Source organism: Pteropus alecto, unplaced genomic scaffold, assembly GCF_000325575.1.
Source record: "Pteropus alecto unplaced genomic scaffold, ASM32557v1 scaffold61, whole genome shotgun sequence".
NCBI lineage: Eukaryota > Metazoa > Chordata > Mammalia > Chiroptera > Pteropodidae > Pteropus > Pteropus alecto.
This window is the reverse complement of record NW_006434835.1, coordinates 23,621,103-23,641,597: the sequence shown is the minus strand read 5'-3', so window position 1 is coordinate 23,641,597 and position 20,495 is coordinate 23,621,103. Positions and strand designations below refer to the sequence as shown.

The 20,495-nt window shown below is 40.6% G+C and overlaps 1 protein-coding gene and 1 long non-coding RNA gene across 2 annotated transcripts in view; one reads left to right on the top strand and one right to left on the bottom strand.

Annotated features, from left to right (window-relative positions):
- The window catches only part of LOC112478499, a 63,625-nt gene extending 43,324 nt beyond the window's left edge, over positions 1–20,301 (bottom strand). The window contains exons 1-2 of the long non-coding RNA XR_003045873.1: positions 19,372–20,301; positions 9,533–9,654 (exon numbers count right to left, since the gene is read on the bottom strand). This is a non-coding gene — a long non-coding RNA (uncharacterized LOC112478499). The remainder of the gene's footprint in view (positions 1–9,532; positions 9,655–19,371) is intronic.
- Positions 6,514–6,889, top strand: TMA7 (translation machinery associated 7 homolog). The gene has a single exon (XM_025045809.1). The coding sequence runs from the start codon at positions 6,542–6,544 to the stop codon at positions 6,734–6,736; it is 195 nt and encodes a 64-aa protein (XP_024901577.1). The 5' UTR covers positions 6,514–6,541; the 3' UTR covers positions 6,737–6,889.
- Positions 20,302–20,495: the final 194 nt, after the last annotated feature.

Here is a 20,495-nt window from a genome sequence, read left to right as displayed (position 1 = left end):
TAATAATAATAATAGTAATAAATCATCTAGCTGAAAACACTTACTACTATGTCAGACATTAGAGTAAGTGTTTTATAAAAATGATTTTATCCTCAGAATAATCCTAAGAAATGTTGTAGTGGGTTAAATGCTGCCAGCCACCAGAAACTGGAAGAGGCAAGGAATAAAATGCCACTCTAGAGCCTCTAGAGGAAGTGCAGCCTGGCTGACACCTTAATTTCAGACTTCTGGTCTGCAAAACTGTGAGAGAGTAAATTTCTGTTGTTTTAAGCCAAGTTTGTAGTAATTTGTTATAGCAGCTTTAGAAAATTAAAACAGATGTCTTCTATTTTTATCCCCATTTTACAGATAAGGAAACTAAGTTACTTAATAGGATGATTAAATAACTTGCCCAAAGGCACACAATAATAGGCAGAGGGGTCAGGTTTGAATTTTAAAAAAATGATTAATTGGATTTCACCAAAATTAAAAATGTTTACTCTACAAAAGACTCTGTTGAGAGGATGAAAAAAAGATTATAAATTACAGAGCACAAGGTGGGGAAAATTAAATTAGAAAAAAAGGGAAAAGATAGGACAAAGAGTGTTTTTACTAAAGAAGACATCCCAATGGCAAATAAACACATGATAAGAAGTTCAATGTCATTAAGCACTAGAGAAATTCACATTAAAACCACAATGAGATATACTTCACTACTATCCAAATGGCTAAAATAAAAAATAGTGACAACACCAAATACTGGCAAGGATGTAGAAAAACTGGATTGCTGGTGGGAATGTAAACTGGTATGATCATTCTGGAAAACAATTTGGCAGTTTGTTAAAAACTAAACACGAAACTAGTATAAGTCAGCAATTACACTCTTGGACATTTTATCCTAGAGCAATTAAGATTTACGTTCATGCAAAAGCCTGTACACAAATGTTTATAGCAGCTTCATTCATAATAACCCCAAACTGGAAACAACCCAGATGTCCTTCAAAAAGTGAATAGTTGAACTGGTTCATCCCTATCACGAAATACTATTCAGCAATAAAAAGGAATGAACTACTGATATATATACAGAGCTGGAATCAATCTCTAGAAAACTGTGCTGCATCAAAAAAAGCCAATCCCAAAGGTTGCATAATTGTATGGTTCCATTTATGTAACATTCTTATAATGACAAAATTATAGAAATAGAGAACAGATTAGTGTCTATAGGGACCAAGAAGGAGAGCGGGAAGGGAAGTGAGCATGGCTGTAAAAGGGCAATAGAAGGGTCTTTGAAGTGAGGGGAGTGTTCTGTGCCTTCACTGCATCAACATCAACACCCCAGCTGTGATATCATATTATAGTTTTGAAAGACGTTACCACCAAGGGAAATTGGGTAAATGGCACATGGAATCTTGCCGTGTTATTTTATGCAACTGCATGTAAGTCTACAATTATCCCAAATAAAAGAGCTTAATTTTTTAAAATCAAATACACAAAGATCAAGAACCATTTCAATAATAAACCCTTTCAAGATAAGTCCTTCCAAGACAGAGCATATAGCCAAACTGAGGGAGGCGCGAATCATGCAGTAATTGGGCGTCGTGTGCTGTACTAGCTTGTTACATTCAGCTGTGATAATGTCCTTTGGTTTCCAAGAATACAATTCTATTATTTAGTGGCACAAAATGTTAATATATGGAAAAGCACATAAACCAATATGACTTTTGCATCATTCTGATATTATTCTTCTATTTATCAGTTATACATGAGCTAATTTGCTTTATGGAAACGTGTTGTTGCAAGAGACTCTATTTCTTTATTTCCAAGTGACTGTCCTGGCATAAAATAGGTAAACAATATTGGGAAAAAAATTGGAAAACCATGTTTGAAGATGATTCAGCTACCTGCTGACTGTACTATGTAATACATAAGGTTGAGATGGGAAACATAAAAATTATCTTGGTTTTTGTACAAGTCTAACTAGGGGTAAAAAAAAGACCTGAATAAAGGAAATCTGTAAGACATTATGTAAAAAGAAATTAGCAGAATTGCTAAAGGATTGGATGTTGGGTGTCAAAAAGGCCCTAAATTTTTATTTAGGAAAACAGAAAAAGCCAGTGTTTCTCTTGACAATAATGAAACAAAAAACAAAAAACAAACTATGAAAGGTAACTAATAGAAGAGAACTATATGAGTTTATTTAACAAATTAAATATAATGCATAAAGACATTCAAATAACATTGTCCTGCAGACAAATACAGATGTAGGATTAGAGAGAGGGTATGAGATAAAAGCCACTTACACAGTCATGTTAGTGGGTGCTAGAGTTGAGGACAAGCTCCCGAGTTGAGGAAAGCAATGAATCACCAGCTCAGATATGAGGTCTATGGGGCTGGATTAGGGTCCTGTCCCCCTATCCAAAAAGAAGAGAAGATTTTGATGGAACTAAACTCATATGTGAAGATAAATTATTCCATTTTCAAAGGCTAGAGGAATAGATGGAGCAAAATTCAAACAGAAATTTAAATCTAAGTTTCAAATGGAATACAAGTAAGGCCAAATTCCCAGTCTTCCACCAAGCCTCCTGCCTAATTATATGATATGGTTGGAAGCATTGCCAAAACCTTCTTCTAATTTTGCAGTGACAACACTATCTCAGGCTCCATGTCCTCTTCCCACAGCCAAAACCATTAACTCTTACTTCTTCAGCTATCCCATCTCTTGAGAACTTCACAGCTACTGAAAAATTCCTCATCTAGATACACCCACCACAGCAAATCCTTTCACAAATTCTCTAGTTAATAATTTTCATAGAATACTATTATTCCTGGAATATTCTGCCAACAGCCCTGTAATGAACTAAAGAACTGGTGTTTCCCTTGCCAACTCTCTCACCACAAGATTATTTAAATACAAGTTTAATTAATAGAAAGCAACACACAATAAATAATATTCGTAGATGGCGAATGAAAATGGCAATTTCTAGTCCTGCCAAAATCCTACATCTTTATAGATGCATTTTTTTTCCACCTTGCCATAGTGACTGATGAGGTAGAAAGATTTCCTGACTTGACTTCCCCACTGGCTTCTGTTAGGGTTCCTCTGATGAATCCCTCTGGTTCCCACCTTCTCCATTCATCTTCATCCTTTCTAGAATACTTGTATAGCATTTCCGAGGAAGCCACAGCCATGTACATTAAGCTACCTAGGATCCTGAGAAATCTGCTCTTCCAACATTTTAATGGAAGAGTAGATGGAAAAGCTTCCATTTTGTGTAATCTCAGTGGGCACTTTCCTCATTAGAGTTCACTCCAATTCTTATCTGTCCTTGAAGAGGTCCAGCACTTGGTTTGCCTCTGTTAGCTCCACCTTCAGCCTCTGGCTACTCAGTGTTAGTTCTCCACTTAGATCTATCTCAGAGGCTCGGTCCCTTCCCTATAATTCTGATGCTATCACAGTGACTTCAGCAGAAGGTAACATTCTCTTCTACTATCACACCTCTTGTTTCACCCCATTCTATCAACAACATAAGGATGCGGACTAGACTGAGGATTTAGGGACAAGAATAGTTATAATTTTTAATATTAAAAATGACCCTAACCATCACTGTTCCCAGGGTCTATGAAAAAAATTAAAGAACAAATTAAATTCTTCACATAGATCCTCTCATTGAGTCTGCTGGTCCCTAGCCTTTCTGCCCTGTTCTTCCTCAGAAACAGAGAAAGAACATTCTTCCATCCCTCATGTAAATCTCTGCATTTCTCTAGGAAACGTTATCCCACCACTTAAGGGAGTTGGTCTTATCCTAAAGTACCACCCTCTACCTCCAGTCAGGGCAAGCCATGAGACATAAGAGGCCACAGCAGTCTCTCCCTCCAAAGACTGAGTTGTTCAATCTAGAACAACAGTTTGGACCTTCAGTCAAACAATATACACACCCATCTCTCCCAGGACAAGTACAGACAAAATCCCTTTTAAAGAAGAGAAACATTTCCCTAAAGGCAACATGATCTGCAGAGCTTGCCCCCCAGGTCACAAAGGAGATAGCATTTTTACCTTATGGACAAAGAGATATCAATCTCCCTTTCCCATTCTTTTGTTTCCAGGCCTTGTCCAGGTTTTTGCAAACAAACCAACCCACAGAGAAGCCCATTTTGGCATCCTTGAGGATAACAGTGCAGTCAAGTTAATTGCTACTCTTTATCTTGCCTTTCTTTATCTTGGACCACATCCTATTCTAGTCAAGATTTCCTCCCATTCTAGTATTGGAAATAGAGCAAAGACTAACAGAGAGGTGCACATTCCACCCAAGCCATTTTCTGCAATTGCTTTTTCCCCATTTTACTGGATTTCGCTTTCCAGCAGGGCCCTTTCCCGTCAGTCCTCAGACCTCATGTTCCCCCTGGATTTTACCCTGTCCCCCACCAGTAGGAATCCATGGCTGACCTGGCAGCCTATTTGTTGCACCTAATTAGGGTTAAGTTACATGAGCTTTATTCAGATAGCTTTTTCTTTAATACGTTTCTCTAAAGCTGAGCTTGCTCTATCCAAAGCCATTCAAAATTATCTTCTGCCAAAATCATCTTCTACCAGAAGGTGGCGGGGAGGGAGGAGAAGGGATGTAGATGGGGTAAAAGGGGTCAAATATGTGGTGACATTAAATAATTAAAAAATTTTTTAAGTGAATTAGTTAAAAAAAAGACAAAATCATTTTTTTCTCTCATATTATAAGTCCCTAACCTTCTAAATCTACATTCTCAAAGTCTCTTTATTAGTTCCCCTTTTCTTGTCAGATTTTATTTCTCATCCTTAGATAACTGATTTTTTCCAACTCTTCTGCTCACACCTTTATTTTGCTGTTCTTGGAATTTCTCTTTTCCTGGCCCCTTTTCTGCTCCACATCTGCACATTTTCTGCAAGCCACCTAAATGCTCTCTTAGAATACCTTCTCACTTCTCATGACACACCAGCTCTCTGAGCTATTAAAATTCAGGAAATTTCCCAACCACCCCTATGCACTCTAGAGCCAACAGTGACAACATCACCACCCTTGTCGGGAGACAGTTCTATAGACTCAAAAGAAACATTATTTAATTGATCGGGGCTTTGACGGTTATGTTGCAATGACATAATAAATGCCTTACTTTAGCTACCTTATGAACTAGGAAGGTACAACAGCTGCATTCCTAATTAAACAAGCTTCCTGGGATAACCTAAGAATTTGATCACCATTTATAACATTCTCTGTTTGGGAAAATGAGGCCTTCATTCTAAATAACCACAAATAAACTTTGAAACACTAGTTCACACCTGGCATCTGTAAACATTGTAGTCATTTCCCACCCACATGCAAGCTTCACTTTTTGTAGGAAGCCGAAGCTTTTCTGTTTCAAAGACCTGGATAGACCAGAAGATAACGTATTACTGCAGACTGGAGGAACCCACTTGCTGATGATAATGACAATAAAACATTTGTTTTTGTATATTTTCACCTTTTAATCACATTTATGTTTCAAAACCACCCTTAAGATTTTTAGAATAAATAGTGCAGATTTGGGCAAAGAGCAACTATTTAGAGACAGGGGACCTAGGTTAGGTAGCCTGGCTCTGCTGTGTATTAGACATTTCTCTGGCCAAGTCACTTAATTCTTCCAAGCCTCAGTTTCCCTAACAGTAAAACAAGAGTAGTAACAACAACAATATCCTCCCTGTTAAATTTTATGATTCTTCAGTAAGGCATGGCAGCAAGACAAGTTATGAGCAGGGGTGGTGTTGCTGAGGCAGGTTGGGGCTAGGGTGAGCACAGAAATTCTAATAAGCAGGTAGGGTAGGGCAATGAAGGGAATTAAGAAATATTTGGACACAATACAGGCAAACACCAGGTTAGAAGGCAAAAGTAGCAGGATATCCTCACTCGTGGTCTGAGCCTAGTGAACAAAATGGAGTGGGTGGTATTCACCATCCCAGTATTTCATGGGGCGCGGGGGGGGGCGGGTCTTTACCAAAGCCAGTTGCTATCCCTTAGGAAGAGAACACAGCATTAAAAATTACAGAAAGATAGACTAGAAACCTAGAATGGGAATCCAAGGGAAGCCTTATTCTATGAAATGAGGACAGAGGACACTTGGAAATAGGTGGCTATCGTGATACTCTAGGGTGGCTTAACCACCATTTAAGACAAATCAATTCCAGCGATCATCCCTGAAACCCCATGCAGCAGCAAAAGAACCTTGGAGCATGACACTGAAGTGCACACGTTATCAGGGCAGGGTACAGGTTACAGGAATGTACGTTAAGTGAGCAGAGGGTGCTTTCACACACACACACACACACACACACACACACACACACACACACACACACATACAAACTTTCCAGTAGCATTAAGAATCAATTATCAGTTAAATCAGTCCATTGGGACTCTGTGCTTGGCCAGGTGCTCACTCCCAGAGCAGGTGAATCCTTCTCACTGCCTTGTGGCCACCGGTCTCTTTGCTCCTATCAGTTACTCTGTAAATGCTGGGTGCCAGGGTGGCAGGGTCTGGGGAAGGGGCGGCAGGCGCCATGTCCGGCCACGAGGGTGGCAAGAAGAAGCCCCTGAAACAGCCCAAGAAGCAGGCCAAGGAGATGGACGAGGAAGATAAGGTGTTCAAGCAGAAGCAGAAAGAGGAGCAGAAGAAACTCGAGGAGTTAAAAGCGAAGGCCACGGGGAAGGGCCCCCTGGCCACAGGTGGAATTAAGAAATCTGGCAAAAAATGAGCTGTTCCTTGTGCCTGGGGCAATGGCGATACTTAATTCCATTCTGGTTTTAACATCCGGATTCCCTGCCATAACATCTGTTGCCACCTATAGCTAGAACGAAGTTGTTTTGGAGACTGTTGTACATGTGAGAATAAACTTTTGTAAAAAAAATTTAAAAAAAAAATACAGCAGGTACTCAGAGAGTGTCAGATGAGTGCCTGGACAAAGGGTGAATAATGAATGCAAAAAGTTTAAGTCCACGCATGACAAGGGGGGATTCAGGCGCAGTAGCCTTTTGTACAAAGAGGAGGCTGCACTTTTTCTCTCATGTAAAGGAACAGTAAGGATGTTGTCTCATCCTTCATAATGAAGTCTGCAGACATCCTTAGTTCTCTGCTCTCCGCACTTTGGAAGATAGAATGAAGCCCTTAAGCACATTTTAAGAGCTATGTAGGAAAAGACAAACAAGCTTAGAAGAAGTCTAAAAACTGAGAAGCCAATTATCAACAAGTTCAGAGTTCCTATTTAAGGCCAGTCAAAACCAGTAAATGAATGACAACAACAACAAAAATGTGTTAGGCAGAGTTAACCACTTAGTTAATACCTTAATATCCATTTGAAATCAACAACAGATTTATCAGTCTTGATATATCTCCTTTGCAATGCATTTGCGGAGAAGTGTAATATGGGATGGAATTCAAGGTGTCTGATCCTGGCTTACTGGTGATTGTGTGAGGAATGTGAACTGGACTGGTGAGTTTGCCGCTGAGCCCTATGGGACCCAAACCTGCGAGTGTGCCTCAGTGAGTCCTCATCTCCAGAGAGGCGTGTGGACCTGCGCTTCCTAGGAGCTCATTTCCAGCAACAGGACTTTCACATCTCCTAATTAGGTGATATTCGATGTTCACAGGCTGGTGATGGATGAGATACTGAAGTGTAATCACAACTGATATTATTCATGTCCCAGGAATGTGAGGCCAAGCCTGCTCTGCTAACTCCAGCAGAAAACAATGGTGCAGTTGACAAGTAGCCCTTTTATATTTCAGAGTCTGGTCTGAATTTATGCCTTCTGTTTGCTCATGATTGCAGAACAGGTATCAAGAGAGGAGAAATAAACATGATGTAAGTTTCATTTCCTGGTTGTTTGTGGCTTAGCAAATCATATAAGACTGGCACAGTCCGCCTGTTAGAATAACCAGAAACGAAGCCAGCTGGGCAGCCTCTGCATCTGCCGTGAGATGTTTGGTTGCCTAGAGGCCCAAGTAACCACAGAAAAGGTAATTAACTTAACAGGTGTCATGCCAGGCATTGTGCTAAAGTAAAAGATGGAGGTAAGCTGCCTATTCTGAAATGGGTAGCTGTCAGGTGAAAAAGACAAAATATGCCAGCAACTAATGGAAGTCAGATGTTACCCAGGACTTTAATAAAGGAATAAATAGAGAGAAGATTAACCCTGACTAAAGGGAGGAGGGCTACCAAGAGGGAGTCCTGAAGGATGAGTAAGAGTGCGTGAAGGGGGAGCACATTCCAGGAGATAAGAAATGGAATGGAGCCATGAGCAAGGAGCTGTAATAACACAGAGGAGGGATAGTAGCCCAGGAGATAGAACCTCACTTCCTACAGGGAAAGTGAGGCTGGAAGGGTATGAGGTGATAGTCAGATGGAGGGCAGAAAGAAGCACATTCCAAAAAGGAAAGACAGCACTTGCCACACCGAGAGGTGAAAGACCATGGCAGTTTTGATTACCACCAGTAACTCAATAAGTTTGGAACCTGAGGATGGTTTAGAAGATGAAGTGGCAAAGTAGGCAAAGTCCAGTCCATGAGAATTTTTTGCCTGTTTGTTTTAGTCAGCTAAGTACTTTCTATTTTATCCTGATGGCTATGAGAAGCCACATAAAGTGGTCCAATCAATTTGACTTGGTGACTAACTGGATCTGGGGAAAAGGTATAAAAGGAGCCTTTTATACTTTTATTTTTTATTTTATTTATTTAGTGTGTGGATTAAAATTAAAAATTAATTAATTTTTATGGTTACATTGGTTAACAAAATCCAATATGTTTCAGCTGTACACTTTAACAGTAAGGCATATATATTTACACTGTGTGTTCACTTCCCATAGTTAGATTTCTTTCTGTCACCACATATTTGACCCCCTTTACCCATCTACCTCTCCCCTCCCCCTCTGGCCTTTTATAATTTTAAACCAGAAATATAACTGACAGGCAAATAGCCTCATGTGATCTCATTGATTTTACTGGGCAGGAGGAAAAAAAATGGAATATTTCTCCTATCTGCTTAGTAACACTATTTTCCAATAATCACCCTCTACTTTGTTTCCTTATTTGTTCAAACGTTATCTCCTCAATTAGACTATCAGTTCCTCCAAGGAAGATTAGAAAGATTCATGTCTAATTCAACTTTGTGTTATTCACACTTTCTAGCACTGATCTTACACATATTAACCATTCTCTAAACATGTGTCGAATGAATGGAAAACACAGATTTGTGTGAAGGAGAGGGGAAGAGAGGTGGTGCCAGGGTTAGTATTTAAACCAAGAGAAATCCTTCAACTACTTACTATGTGGAGAGGTTACTTTCCCTGTCATCCTGCACGTCCTCCAGGCAGTTATGACCACCAGAGGCCATCAGAATAGACTTCAGAACATCCCCACTGCCCATTTTTTTAGGGGTGGGGGGACAATAAAGTCTATATAATTTCTAGAAGATTCCAAAGACAACCAGATATACACTTGCCAGTACAGGGCTAAAGTGAGAGGAGTTTCTTGTCAACATTTCAAGATATCCACTCACCTATTTATTGATACCTACGAGTTTAGGCTCATCAGGATTCTCTCAAGTCATCCATTTCCAGACCGTGTTCCAAAGCCAGCAGTATTTTGTATATTGAAGTTATATAGCAATATAGACTATAGCTGAAATTAAAGCATAGCACATGACATTTAGTTGTCATGTCTTTTTAGGCTCTTTTTCACTGCGACACATTCTATGGCTTTCCTTGATTTTGATGACCTTAGCAGTTTTGAGGAATACAGATCAAGTATTTTGTAGAACACCCCTCTATTAGGAATTGTGCGATGTTTTTCCTGTGATCAGAACATGGCTATGAGTTGGGGGGGTGGGGGAGGGAGTACCACAGAGATAAAATGCCCCTCTCATCACATCATATCAAGGCTGCATACTATCAACATGATTTATGATGTTGATGTTGACCTTGATTACCTAGCTGAAGTAGTGTTTGTCAAGATTCTCCATCATAAAGTTACTTTTCCCTTACCTTTTCCTGTTATATTCTTGGAAAGGAAATCACTTTATGCAGCCCACAATTAAGAAGTGGGAGTTATAATCTATGTCTTTGACAGCAAAATAGTTACATAAGTTATTTGGAATTCTTCTGCAAAGGAGATTTGCTATTGATCCCCATTTATTTATTTATTCAATCATTTATTTATAACAGTATAGATTCATGAATATTTATTTTATGCTTTGGGTTAAAACCCAATACTACTTTATTTTGTTGCTCAAATTGTTCCAGCTTTGACCATCGAGAGCTTTTCAGTTGGCTTTTGTGTCCCTGAAAATACATCAGTCATTGTGGGGTTTCATTGAGTGCTTCTTTACTTTCTGGAATTACAAGATGTTCAGACTCGTCTTGTTTATTTCTTCCCCAAGTCCTAGAATCAGATATTTCTCCAAGTAGCTCTGGTTCGTTCACTGGAGATTGGTATTGGAGACCAGCATCTGGGTGTGCTGGATGCTCCTGGGGTACTGTTGCTTCTAGGTTTTCTCAGGTGGCAGAGAAAGAATATGCATAAGTGCATATTAACCCATGTATGTACACATGTATCTATAAATATTTCCATCTAAAAACTATCTGTACCTGTATTAAGCTAAATATGGGTTCATACTCATGTCTCTGACTCTAACCCAGTACCACATGAATCATTCTAGCCTTTTCCCCTTGCTTGTCTACATCTTATTCCTTACAATGAGAAACATGGCTTCCATCCTTCACCAGCCATACATTACTTCATTGCTCCATTCCGGTGTACTGTAGAATGCTTACATAATTGTTAGCCCATAAGTTTGTAGAAAATAATTTTATAAACTAGAGTGCTTATATACAATTTCTTTTGCCTTTAATTTTACAGACTCCATTTATTTCCAGATTTACTTAGGTCAGCACTTTTCTCCTACCCTTTCTCCCCCTATCAATAAGAGTGTTCATGAATTTATAATACAGTTAGATTCTTTTGTCATATTTTGCACTCCATCCTAGAATCCTACAACCTCCTGAAGGATTTTTAAAATATGCATAATTAAGGCTCACTCTTTGTGCTATAAAGTTTTCTGGGTTTTGATAAGTGTAGGGTATCGTGGATCTACCATTTTTACAGCACATTAAAGAATAGTTTCACCACCGTTAAAAACAGATTTAGCTAGACAACTTTTCTCTCATCCCAAGTCCCAGGCAATCATTAATCTATTTACCATCTCTATAAGAGTTTTGCCTTTTCCAAGACATCATATAAGCAGAATTATATAGTATGTAGCCTTTTAAGACTGGCTTCTTTCATTTAGCAATGCGCATTTAAGATTCCTCTACATCTTTGTGTGGTTTGATAGCTCATTCTGCTACATGAATGTACCACGGTTTCTTTAGCCATTCACTGATTAAAAGTTGCTCCTAGTTTTTGGCAATTATCAATGTAACTGCTATAAATATTCTCATGCTGGTTTTTGTGTGGAAATAAGTTTTCAACTCAGTTAGGTGAATACTTAGGAGTGTGATCGCTAGGTCCTATGGTAAGACTATGTTTAACTTTGTAAGAAACTGCCGAACCATTTTCCAAAGTTGATGTTACCATTTTGAATCCACACCAGCAATTCGATGAGAGTTCTAGTTGCTCCACATCCTTGCCAGCGAATAGCATTGTCAGGATTTGGGGATTTTAACCACTCTAATAGGTGAATGATAGTATCTCATTGTTTGACTACTTTCAAAAATATTAAGTTTGTCAGCAATGGCGAGTAAAACTTAAAAACTAAACAAGAAATCTGAGTCACTGGTATTGAGAATAGTTCTTAAATAACTCAGGCCACAAAAGAGGTATGTCTTTTTGGGATCATATCATAAATGGGGTGTAGAAACTATCAATTTGTTTCCTATATTTAACTTTAGCTCCTATGTTCTCTCTCCTCAAAAAACAGAGAGAGAAAGAAAAAAGAGATGTATGTCCTAATGCTTTATATAACATAAATGAGAGAGACGGAGAGACAGAGACAGAGAGAGAGAGATGCATAAAGTAATCTTCAGAACAGAGGAGAATATCGATTCTAAACCAAAATGAAAAACATGCTCAAAACTGGAAGAGAGGGGTGTCATCTGGGTAGAGGGGACAATCCTAGAAACCCTGACAGCTCCTTTTTCTAAGAGTATCTGGGATTTGTGTTAATCAAGTGTAGTACAACATATAGACATGGAAAAGACTATCACAAAAGAAGTTTTTACGGTCATAGGTCCCTGGAAACAGGAGGCACTGCACATGACATAGGACCACATGAAGATGCACCAGGGCCCATTCTAAGGAAGAAGCAAGGGGAAAACATGAGCAAGAGACTATACCATGGTTTCCTTGGGAAAGGCAAGCAGGTTTAGGACTGGCCAGTTTGAATAATTTCTGTGGGTTCTGGGGCATGGTGGGAAGGGGCGTCTCTTGTTTGTTATCTGGCCTTCAGCTCATTAGGGCAGGGGGATAGTGGGTTCCCATGGGGCAGGACGTGAATAGCAGGGGTAGGGGCAGAGTGTTTGTAAAAATTCTCTGCACTTTCTGTACTTTCTGGTATGAAATTTTGTTGTGAACTTAACACTACTCTAAAAAATAAAGAAAAAAATTAACAAATATGGTTTTTAATTGAATCGAATTTTCTGCACAAACCCTCACACGAAATCTGGTTATAACTTCCACCTTTGAGTTTTTTACAATCCCCCATTTCCTTCATAGCTAACTAGGTCATTGGCCTGACAAGGGAAAATAAAGCAATTAAGGAAGAGAATGGTGTCTTAGACTTGGTCATTCCTCCATCCTAATCCTTATATATGAATATTTAATGACAGCATGAACCACAGAGTAGGCAGCCCACCTCCCAAGCAATGTTAACTATACACCAGGTGGTATAAAACTTTGATTAGCCAGAACACTATGCTAAAGGACTAGGGTTCTAGTTCATTGGTTCCATGGCTCCTGAGTGTACCCTCCTTCCCAGACCTGCCTTCCTTGGAAGAAGGCACAGCATTCCCTGAGGATGGCAGTGTTCACCCATTGTTTCAGTCCTGCGTGTGTGCTTCTGGGGTCGATTGCTAAAGAAATAAATATTAGAATCCATTGTAAGTGCTGCTGGCAACGGACAAATATCCAGAGGAGCTAGGGCTCTGAGCTGAAATATGGAAGACAAAAAGTCCCTTACGGTGAGAGAGGAAGGAGGAGAAAGAGAGAGGAAGAGAAGGTCAGAGAGGGCCGGAGATGAACCTCAGATCCTTCACCACCATAAATTCAAGGGAAATTTTGTTGTGAACTTAACACTACTCTAAAAAATAAAGAAAAAAATTAACAAATATGGTTTTTAATTGAATCAAATTTTCAAGTGCTGGATCCTCACTGGCACCCTCTGTGGAGGCTGTTTACTGGGTCGTGAAGATCTGTGCCTAGTGTAGGGGCATTCACACCACATGCCCCAGCCCTATGCAATAAAAAGTCCAATGATCACCTATAATAAGGCCTACTTTAAGTGCCACCTCTTCTGTCAGGCCATTCCCATCTCTCGAACCAGAAGCAGTCTCTCTACTTACTGATTATCTTGCCATGGTTTCAACACGTTTCTTGGAGCCTATGATAGTCAGGAAGGTGTTTCAAGAAACTCCGTGGTAAATGGGTGGAGGGCTAAGAGGGAAAGGGCTCCCCAATACAGCTCAGCCAGAACAGCTGTGTTTGTGCCTGTAACAGACATCAGCTCCTTACAGTTCCATTTAAAAAGGGAAAAACTTCAAAACCACTAATGTATAATGAAACATCACTATTTTGGACCATCCACTGCAGATAATCCAGATGGTCTCAATTTAGATACATGTTGTCTCATTGTCAGATAACATATCAGAATATGTGTCCCCATTTGGCATTTGGAAAACATCATGGAGTTGATGACATTTATCATATACTGTCTTGTAATAACACTTGTGCGCTTCTTTTATGATCTTTACAAATTTTAAACTGCATAAGTGTGGGAAGTGTATTCTCCTTTGCATCTTTTAGAGTAGCTGTCATAGTGCCTTATACTCTGGTGTTCAATAAATATACCTCGAATGACAATAAGAATGTTAGGTCATATTCACTAGCAAGCAGATTTGTGCAGAAGGTCCTAAGATGTACAACTTAATAGAATGAATGTGCAAAATTCTTATCTTTGCTTTCTAGACAGACCCACAATGAAAACCAATTTAAAGATGGGATTTTACAAACCAAAATGGAAGTCTTAGACCACTCTAGGAACGGAGATTTTAATAAAGGCCTGCAAAGGAGACAACTACCTCAGAAGCAGCTCAGCATTCAGTATTCACAGCATTTCTGGGTGAAGGTGCAAAGCTTAGGGTCACCACGTGTTGACTATTATCCGAGTGCCTTGTTTACATAACATGTCCTGCTCAGACAAGTGGCCAGACTACAGTCAGAGGCACCTAGATGTTTCTGGAGGGTTAAGATGAAGGCCTTTAGAATGCAGTTTCCACATTCAGTCAAGCAGGTTTGGAAAGAGAAGAGAAATATAGGTCAGCCCAAGAGGAGTGCCAACATTATTGGCCCAATTCCTTGGCACAGAGTGGGCACTCGATAAATATGTGTTGAATGTGTTTTTTTTCCTGCTTCAACCTGTTCAGTCAGTAGTCAGGCAGCTCAAAGCACTCTCAAGGACACAAACATACCCATCTATTATTCTTCTTGAGGAAAATACCACAACCATAGTTTCTAGAGAATTGACAACAAAAACTAGTAGATGGGTTTTGGAGTATCCACCACACCTGGTGGGAGAAATGTGCTCGAGAGTCTGGACCAACAGCAGGGCAAGTGGCAGCTAAAGATCCTGGCCCTGAGCTTCAGTGACCTTGGGGCCCTAAGCATGGAGACTATTGTCGGATGTGGTTTTCAAATACCCTTACAAAACGTTCTCTATGACAGTCCTGGGTGTCCCCCACTGCATCTTTCATCGTTCTTTGTGTGAGCACAAATTAAGTGACCTGTAATAAACTCCTGAAAAGATGGTCTATCCTTCATGCACAGGGACTTCTGACACTAGACAACACAATAAAGGTGGCACAAGAAAGGCAGAGATGGATGGGAGACCACCTAGGAATACCAGGTGCTGTAGGTATTAAAAAAAAAAAAGAAAAGAAAGGCAGAGACAGTGAAGACATATACCTGCAGGGTATGAGTATGTTTTGTACATGTGTTGGGGGAAGGTATATGGGTACATGTCCTTCCTTTGTGCATGAATGAATGTAAGGGAGCAAAAGAAATGGGAGTATCATTGTAGCCCTGTCTTCCCCTCTTTTTTGATCTTGTTTCTCTCTAACCCAGAACATTAAGTGAAAAAATTGTCATAGCTCTACATGTTCGTTTTGACAGATACTAAATTAGATGAACAAGGAAACTTCGACAATTCAACAGTCTGGATTTGCTACCAGGTATACAAATGAAGAGGCTTCAGAGAAGGAATTAGTAGAGACTAAAATCTATGCAAACCAAGTTATTATTATCTGCATGACCCTTGAATGAATCACAGACCTTTCTCTAGTTCATTCATTAAAGGACTGTCGTATTCAGCAAATATATATCATGTGCCAGGTATCTATTCTAAGCACTGAGGATTCATTCATTCATTCATTAAACAAATATTTATTAAGTCCTTACTATGTGCTAAGCACTGATGTAGTAGGATGTAGCAGTGAATAAAATAAGGCAGTTTCTGCCCTCATAGAGCTTATGCTCCAGTGGAATGGGGTGGAGGAGATAATAAATAAATAAATATACAATATGTTGGGTGATAATTGTTATGAAGAATAAAGGCGATAAAAAGATAAAAAGGGCCATGGGTGATATTTTATATAGGTCGTCTGCAAGGCCTCCGGGGAGCTAACAGTTAAGCAGAGGCCTGAAAAAAGCTAAAGAGGGAGACATACAGGTATCTAGAGAATGAGCACATGACAAGAATATAATAGGAATGACTCATTATACACGGAAGCATTTTAAGTTGCCTCAAATCCCTTCTGGAAAGAGGCGAAGAGTAAATCACTCAAAAGGGCCTTATCTACCAAACACGGACAAACAACAAAAGACAAACAAGAAATAAGATGAATGTTAAAGGGTAATTTAAAACATGGAGGCTATATAAAGTAATGTTATTTAATAGTCATTTGTTTCCAGTCCACAGTCAGGATCAAGTATGCATCTATATTTGAAGGTCTTATCCGCAAATAAAATTGGTGCTGCCTGTGTTCAAAAGCTAATTTAAATGCCAAAAGAGCCCAAAGATTTGGTGGTTACTGTGAGTGACTGGCTAACTTGCTCAGAACTACATGCTAGGACTCCTTCTACATGTGCACATAGTTTCATATATACTGTTTCCTGCTGCCTTTGATAAGGCAGAACTGAAATCTCCAAAGTAAGATGTGATCTGAAGTTCTTTATTTATAAGGAAGTCACCGCTTAGAAAATTCCTTAGCTTTTGGCAATTGTTCAACCAAATTCATTAGCAGAGGGTTAACTTTATTTCCTGGAGTGATGACATTCTAATTGGGTAGCAAGGAGGGGAATCTTCCAGCTTCAAGGACATACTCATTCAAACTGTTCTAACCTTCCATTTCTCCTTAAATCTAACTTAGGGGGATAATCGAGAACATGCGCACACAAATTCAGTCTGAATGTGGCATTTTGGAGGAAAACCCCAGCTGAGTACACATGGGTATGTTTCAGCTTCGACAGCAGAGAAATAGTTATGCATTATACATGGACTATAAAGACATTTTTTTGTAAGTTTTATTTTAAAATGTTTAAATTTTAGAACTAAAATGTTCCATGTGTTTAGTTTTTCTTGTTTGCTAGACTAGAAAAAAAAGTGGTTGAAAATTCAGTCTCAGCACACGTGTGGTATATTTCAGGAATGTTGAATATATTATTTCTGGAGCTATGGAGTTTGTGAACACAGCTCTTAATTCATTGATGATTGTAGTCAAGGAGTCATTTATTCAATAAATGTTTATCGATACCTACTATGTGCCAGGCCTCATTTTAGGTATGGAAGATACAATAGTTCACCAAGTCCACAGTTTAGAGAAAACGGACCACAAATGAATCTATAAATACATATAATGTCAGGTAATGAAGAAATTCTTCTTGCTTTAAGCAGGGAAAGGGAATGTGGGAAAGGCTGCTGTTTTAGAGAAATGGCCTCTTCCCTGAAGTCTCTTTTGAATAAAGACCTTCATGGAATCTTTTGGTTACCTGGGGAAGAAGAGGCAGGACATATGGAGTGCCTCAAGCACTGCTGGAATTCCTAGAAAAGCGTGAAGGCCATGTGCCCAGGGCTTAGTGAGTAAGAGGGAAAGCTACTAATGGGAAATGAGGTCTTACATGAAACCATATGTTCTAGGGCTCCTGGTGCCCCTGAAGTGGAAGGACCACTGAGTCCACAGTCCAGCTTCATTTTTTTGGATGTTCAAACGATGATGACAAATTGCAAGGAAAGCCTGCTATCAAACTACAGCTGCCTTACTCTACATAAAAATGGATATTTGTTGTTTTATCTCCTGGGTCCATTTACCTATGCATTTCTCCCACCTGAAATGCCCTTCTTGACTCCTCTCCCTATTCAATTTCTCACATATTTCAAAGCTTCATTTAAGCTCTGCCTCCTGTAAGAATCCTCCCCTAATTCCTCCGGCTGACATTGAGTAGCTCTTCTGTGACCAAAGATTTTTACAGAGGACTTCCTCGACATCGACAGATTGGTGTTCAGGGGAACCCTGAAATTGAACATGAAAGAGTTTATGTGTGTATTTTCTCTGTGTGTATTTTCATGACAAGAGTGTTCATAAGTCCCATGAGATTTTAAAATGAGTCTTTGATTTAAAAAGATTGAGAACCACTGCTCTTGACCAGTGCTTCTCAAATATCAGATGTGCACATGAGCCATTTACATTTCATGAAATTGAAAATTCCAGTTCAGTGGCTTTGGAGCAAGGCTTGGTACTGCTGGTCCCAGGACCACGCTTGGTGGCAAGAGGCTAGAATATTTCTCATCAGCACTTGCTTGCATACACTGGTATGTTCTCTCCACCCATTAAGTAAGATTGCAGTATGAGTTTTCTGTGGTGGTAACAAATTCCCACCAACTTAATGTCTTACAGCATGGATACTGCTAACACTTGGCTCTTCTCCCACAGTCAGGACTAATAGAAAAATAGCCCACCATTGGATTTGACAGATGCTTGCTCTTCAGATATTAGTGTAAAGTAGATCTGATTAAAATATCTTCTCTATATCCACTTTCTTAGTCTCACTTAGGCTTCTAAGGTTACCACCAATTTTTCAAGGCTATGCCTTTCTGTAATTCAGAGCAGAATCCCAGGACCCCTAAAATCATCCTAAAGCAAAGAGCTTCTCTCTCTGCCATACTAAAATCAAAATCCATCAAACCTAAAAGCCATCATAGTACAGGAAATGTATTTGTTTGAAAGAGTTTTCTCTCATTGAGATGTTCAGTACAAATAACACAGAGCATCAGAGAAGTCAGGATAAATCAAATCCGCCAGGCCCTTGAAGGAGCGGGTTCTGGATAAATTGTTTAGAGCGCAGAAGCAAAGCCTTATAAAGGAAGGGCAGATAAGTAAAGTCTCTAGAAAGCGAGGAATGGTACAGAAAAGTGAAAATAGGATTTTGGAATAAAATTGCTACCTCGAACAACCTGCCACTCTATGCTTGCAGAAGCTGTAAAAAGGTTGGTCATGTGGAAATAAAGTGTTAACAGCAGCTAACAAAAGAGCAAATGAAAACAATTCTACACACAAGACATGTGTGTAAAGGATGTTTTTGTGTGTGCAAAAGGAATTTTTCATGTGGTATTTAATATACATACATACTATGTGCACTCATGAAAAGACCATGTGCAATGAAAAGTATGCATAAATATTTATAAAAATATGCTTATCTAAGTAGGCCAGTAACATTTAATATTTTTTCAATAAATTCATACATAAAATATATACATTAGTGCCAAACAGAACATATATTTTGAAATATGAACCCCAAGTAAAACTCTCAGGAATCTGGAGTAAAATCCAGGTCTCTGCCAAAGGAAACTTCGGAGCAACTGCCATTCGCAGGGAAGAAACAATGCCCTGTCTCTTATCTTCACGGATTGTTTTGCTTGTCAGATTTCTAACATCACTTCAGCTGAGTTTTGTGTGTGACTTCCAACCTCATGGCCATTTGACCTGCCAACTATTATTTTCTTTGAGGCTTTTCACACTCCACCCAAGTATTTTGCTTTCCAGAGCAGTTGTGTCCGTTTCCTTTTCACTTTACCTTAACGTCAGCCGTGGTTTACGACGTCGGCTGAACGTGCATCCTCTAAGGTTTCAGACAGACCCAAGGGAATTGCAGAGATAACCTAAAGCTGAGCCCTCTCTGGAAAGCCAAGGTTCCCTGGAGGGTCTCTGCTTTATGCCTAAATTTCCATCCAACCTGAGACGCCTGACCGGGAGCGCCGGACTCCGCTGGGTTCCATCCTCCTCCCCAGGCCGGTGGTAGTTCGGGCTGGGACCTCACAGCCGGAAAACACCGCCCTTTCCTGTCGCCTACTCAAACCCCAGGCCAAAGACTCCAGGAGGAGGAGACGGAGACGGATTAAGAAAATTAATTAACCAGGTCCTGGCGCAGCCTCCGGGCGGAGGGGCGGGGCGTGCAGCCGCGGTCATCTGAATGACCGGCGGGCACAGGTGTCGCCAAGGACGGAATTTTACGTTCCCCGCAGGCAGCTGCGCTACTTGCGCCTCGTAGCGTGTCGGGCGCAGCCTCCACCTGTTTGCCCCAGCTTTAGTCAAGTCCCTTTTAGGGACCCGCGGGAAAGAAAACACCTCCCCATGGACTGGAAAAACCTGCAGCGTCGGCTGTTCGTGTGCCCGCTCGCTCAGCCGGCAGCCCTGGGCGTCTCCAGTGTGCCAAATCCATTCTCCGGGTTTTGGTGACAGCTCCAAGGGGAGCGAGCTGGAAACTGACAGAACACGACCCTCCCCCCAAGCCCGGGATCACAGTAGCCGGGGACCGCGGCCCCGCAGGGGCGGCGCGGTCTGGTGGCCTTGCTTCTCCGAGAGTCGCCCGCGGTGCCTCGCCGGGCTAGGTTGGCTTGTTGGGACGAGGAGAGGTGGGCGCACGAGGTTTAGCGTGAGTGTCAGGGATGCGGGTGGAGTCCCTTTGTCCTTGGGTACCCAGGCGCCAGCACCCCGGGGTCCCTCTTTGAACCGAGCATCCCCGTGACCTTTCTTTGTGCGGAGGGAAGCTGAACGCAGCTTCTCCGAGGAAAGCCACATCCCTAAAAGTGGCGCTGGGGCGGTAACAACAGGGGCCCATTGTCCTCCGTGGGCCCGCAGGCCCTGCCGTCGGTGACCCCCCGCCCGTCCGCCAGCCCCGGGGCGCGGCACAGGTACCGT

Excerpts from the sequence above, each read along its gene's own strand:
- TMA7 (XM_025045809.1), top strand. The coding sequence starts at position 6,542 with ATGTCCGGCCACGAGGGTGGCAAGAAGAAGCCCCTGAAACAGCCCAAG.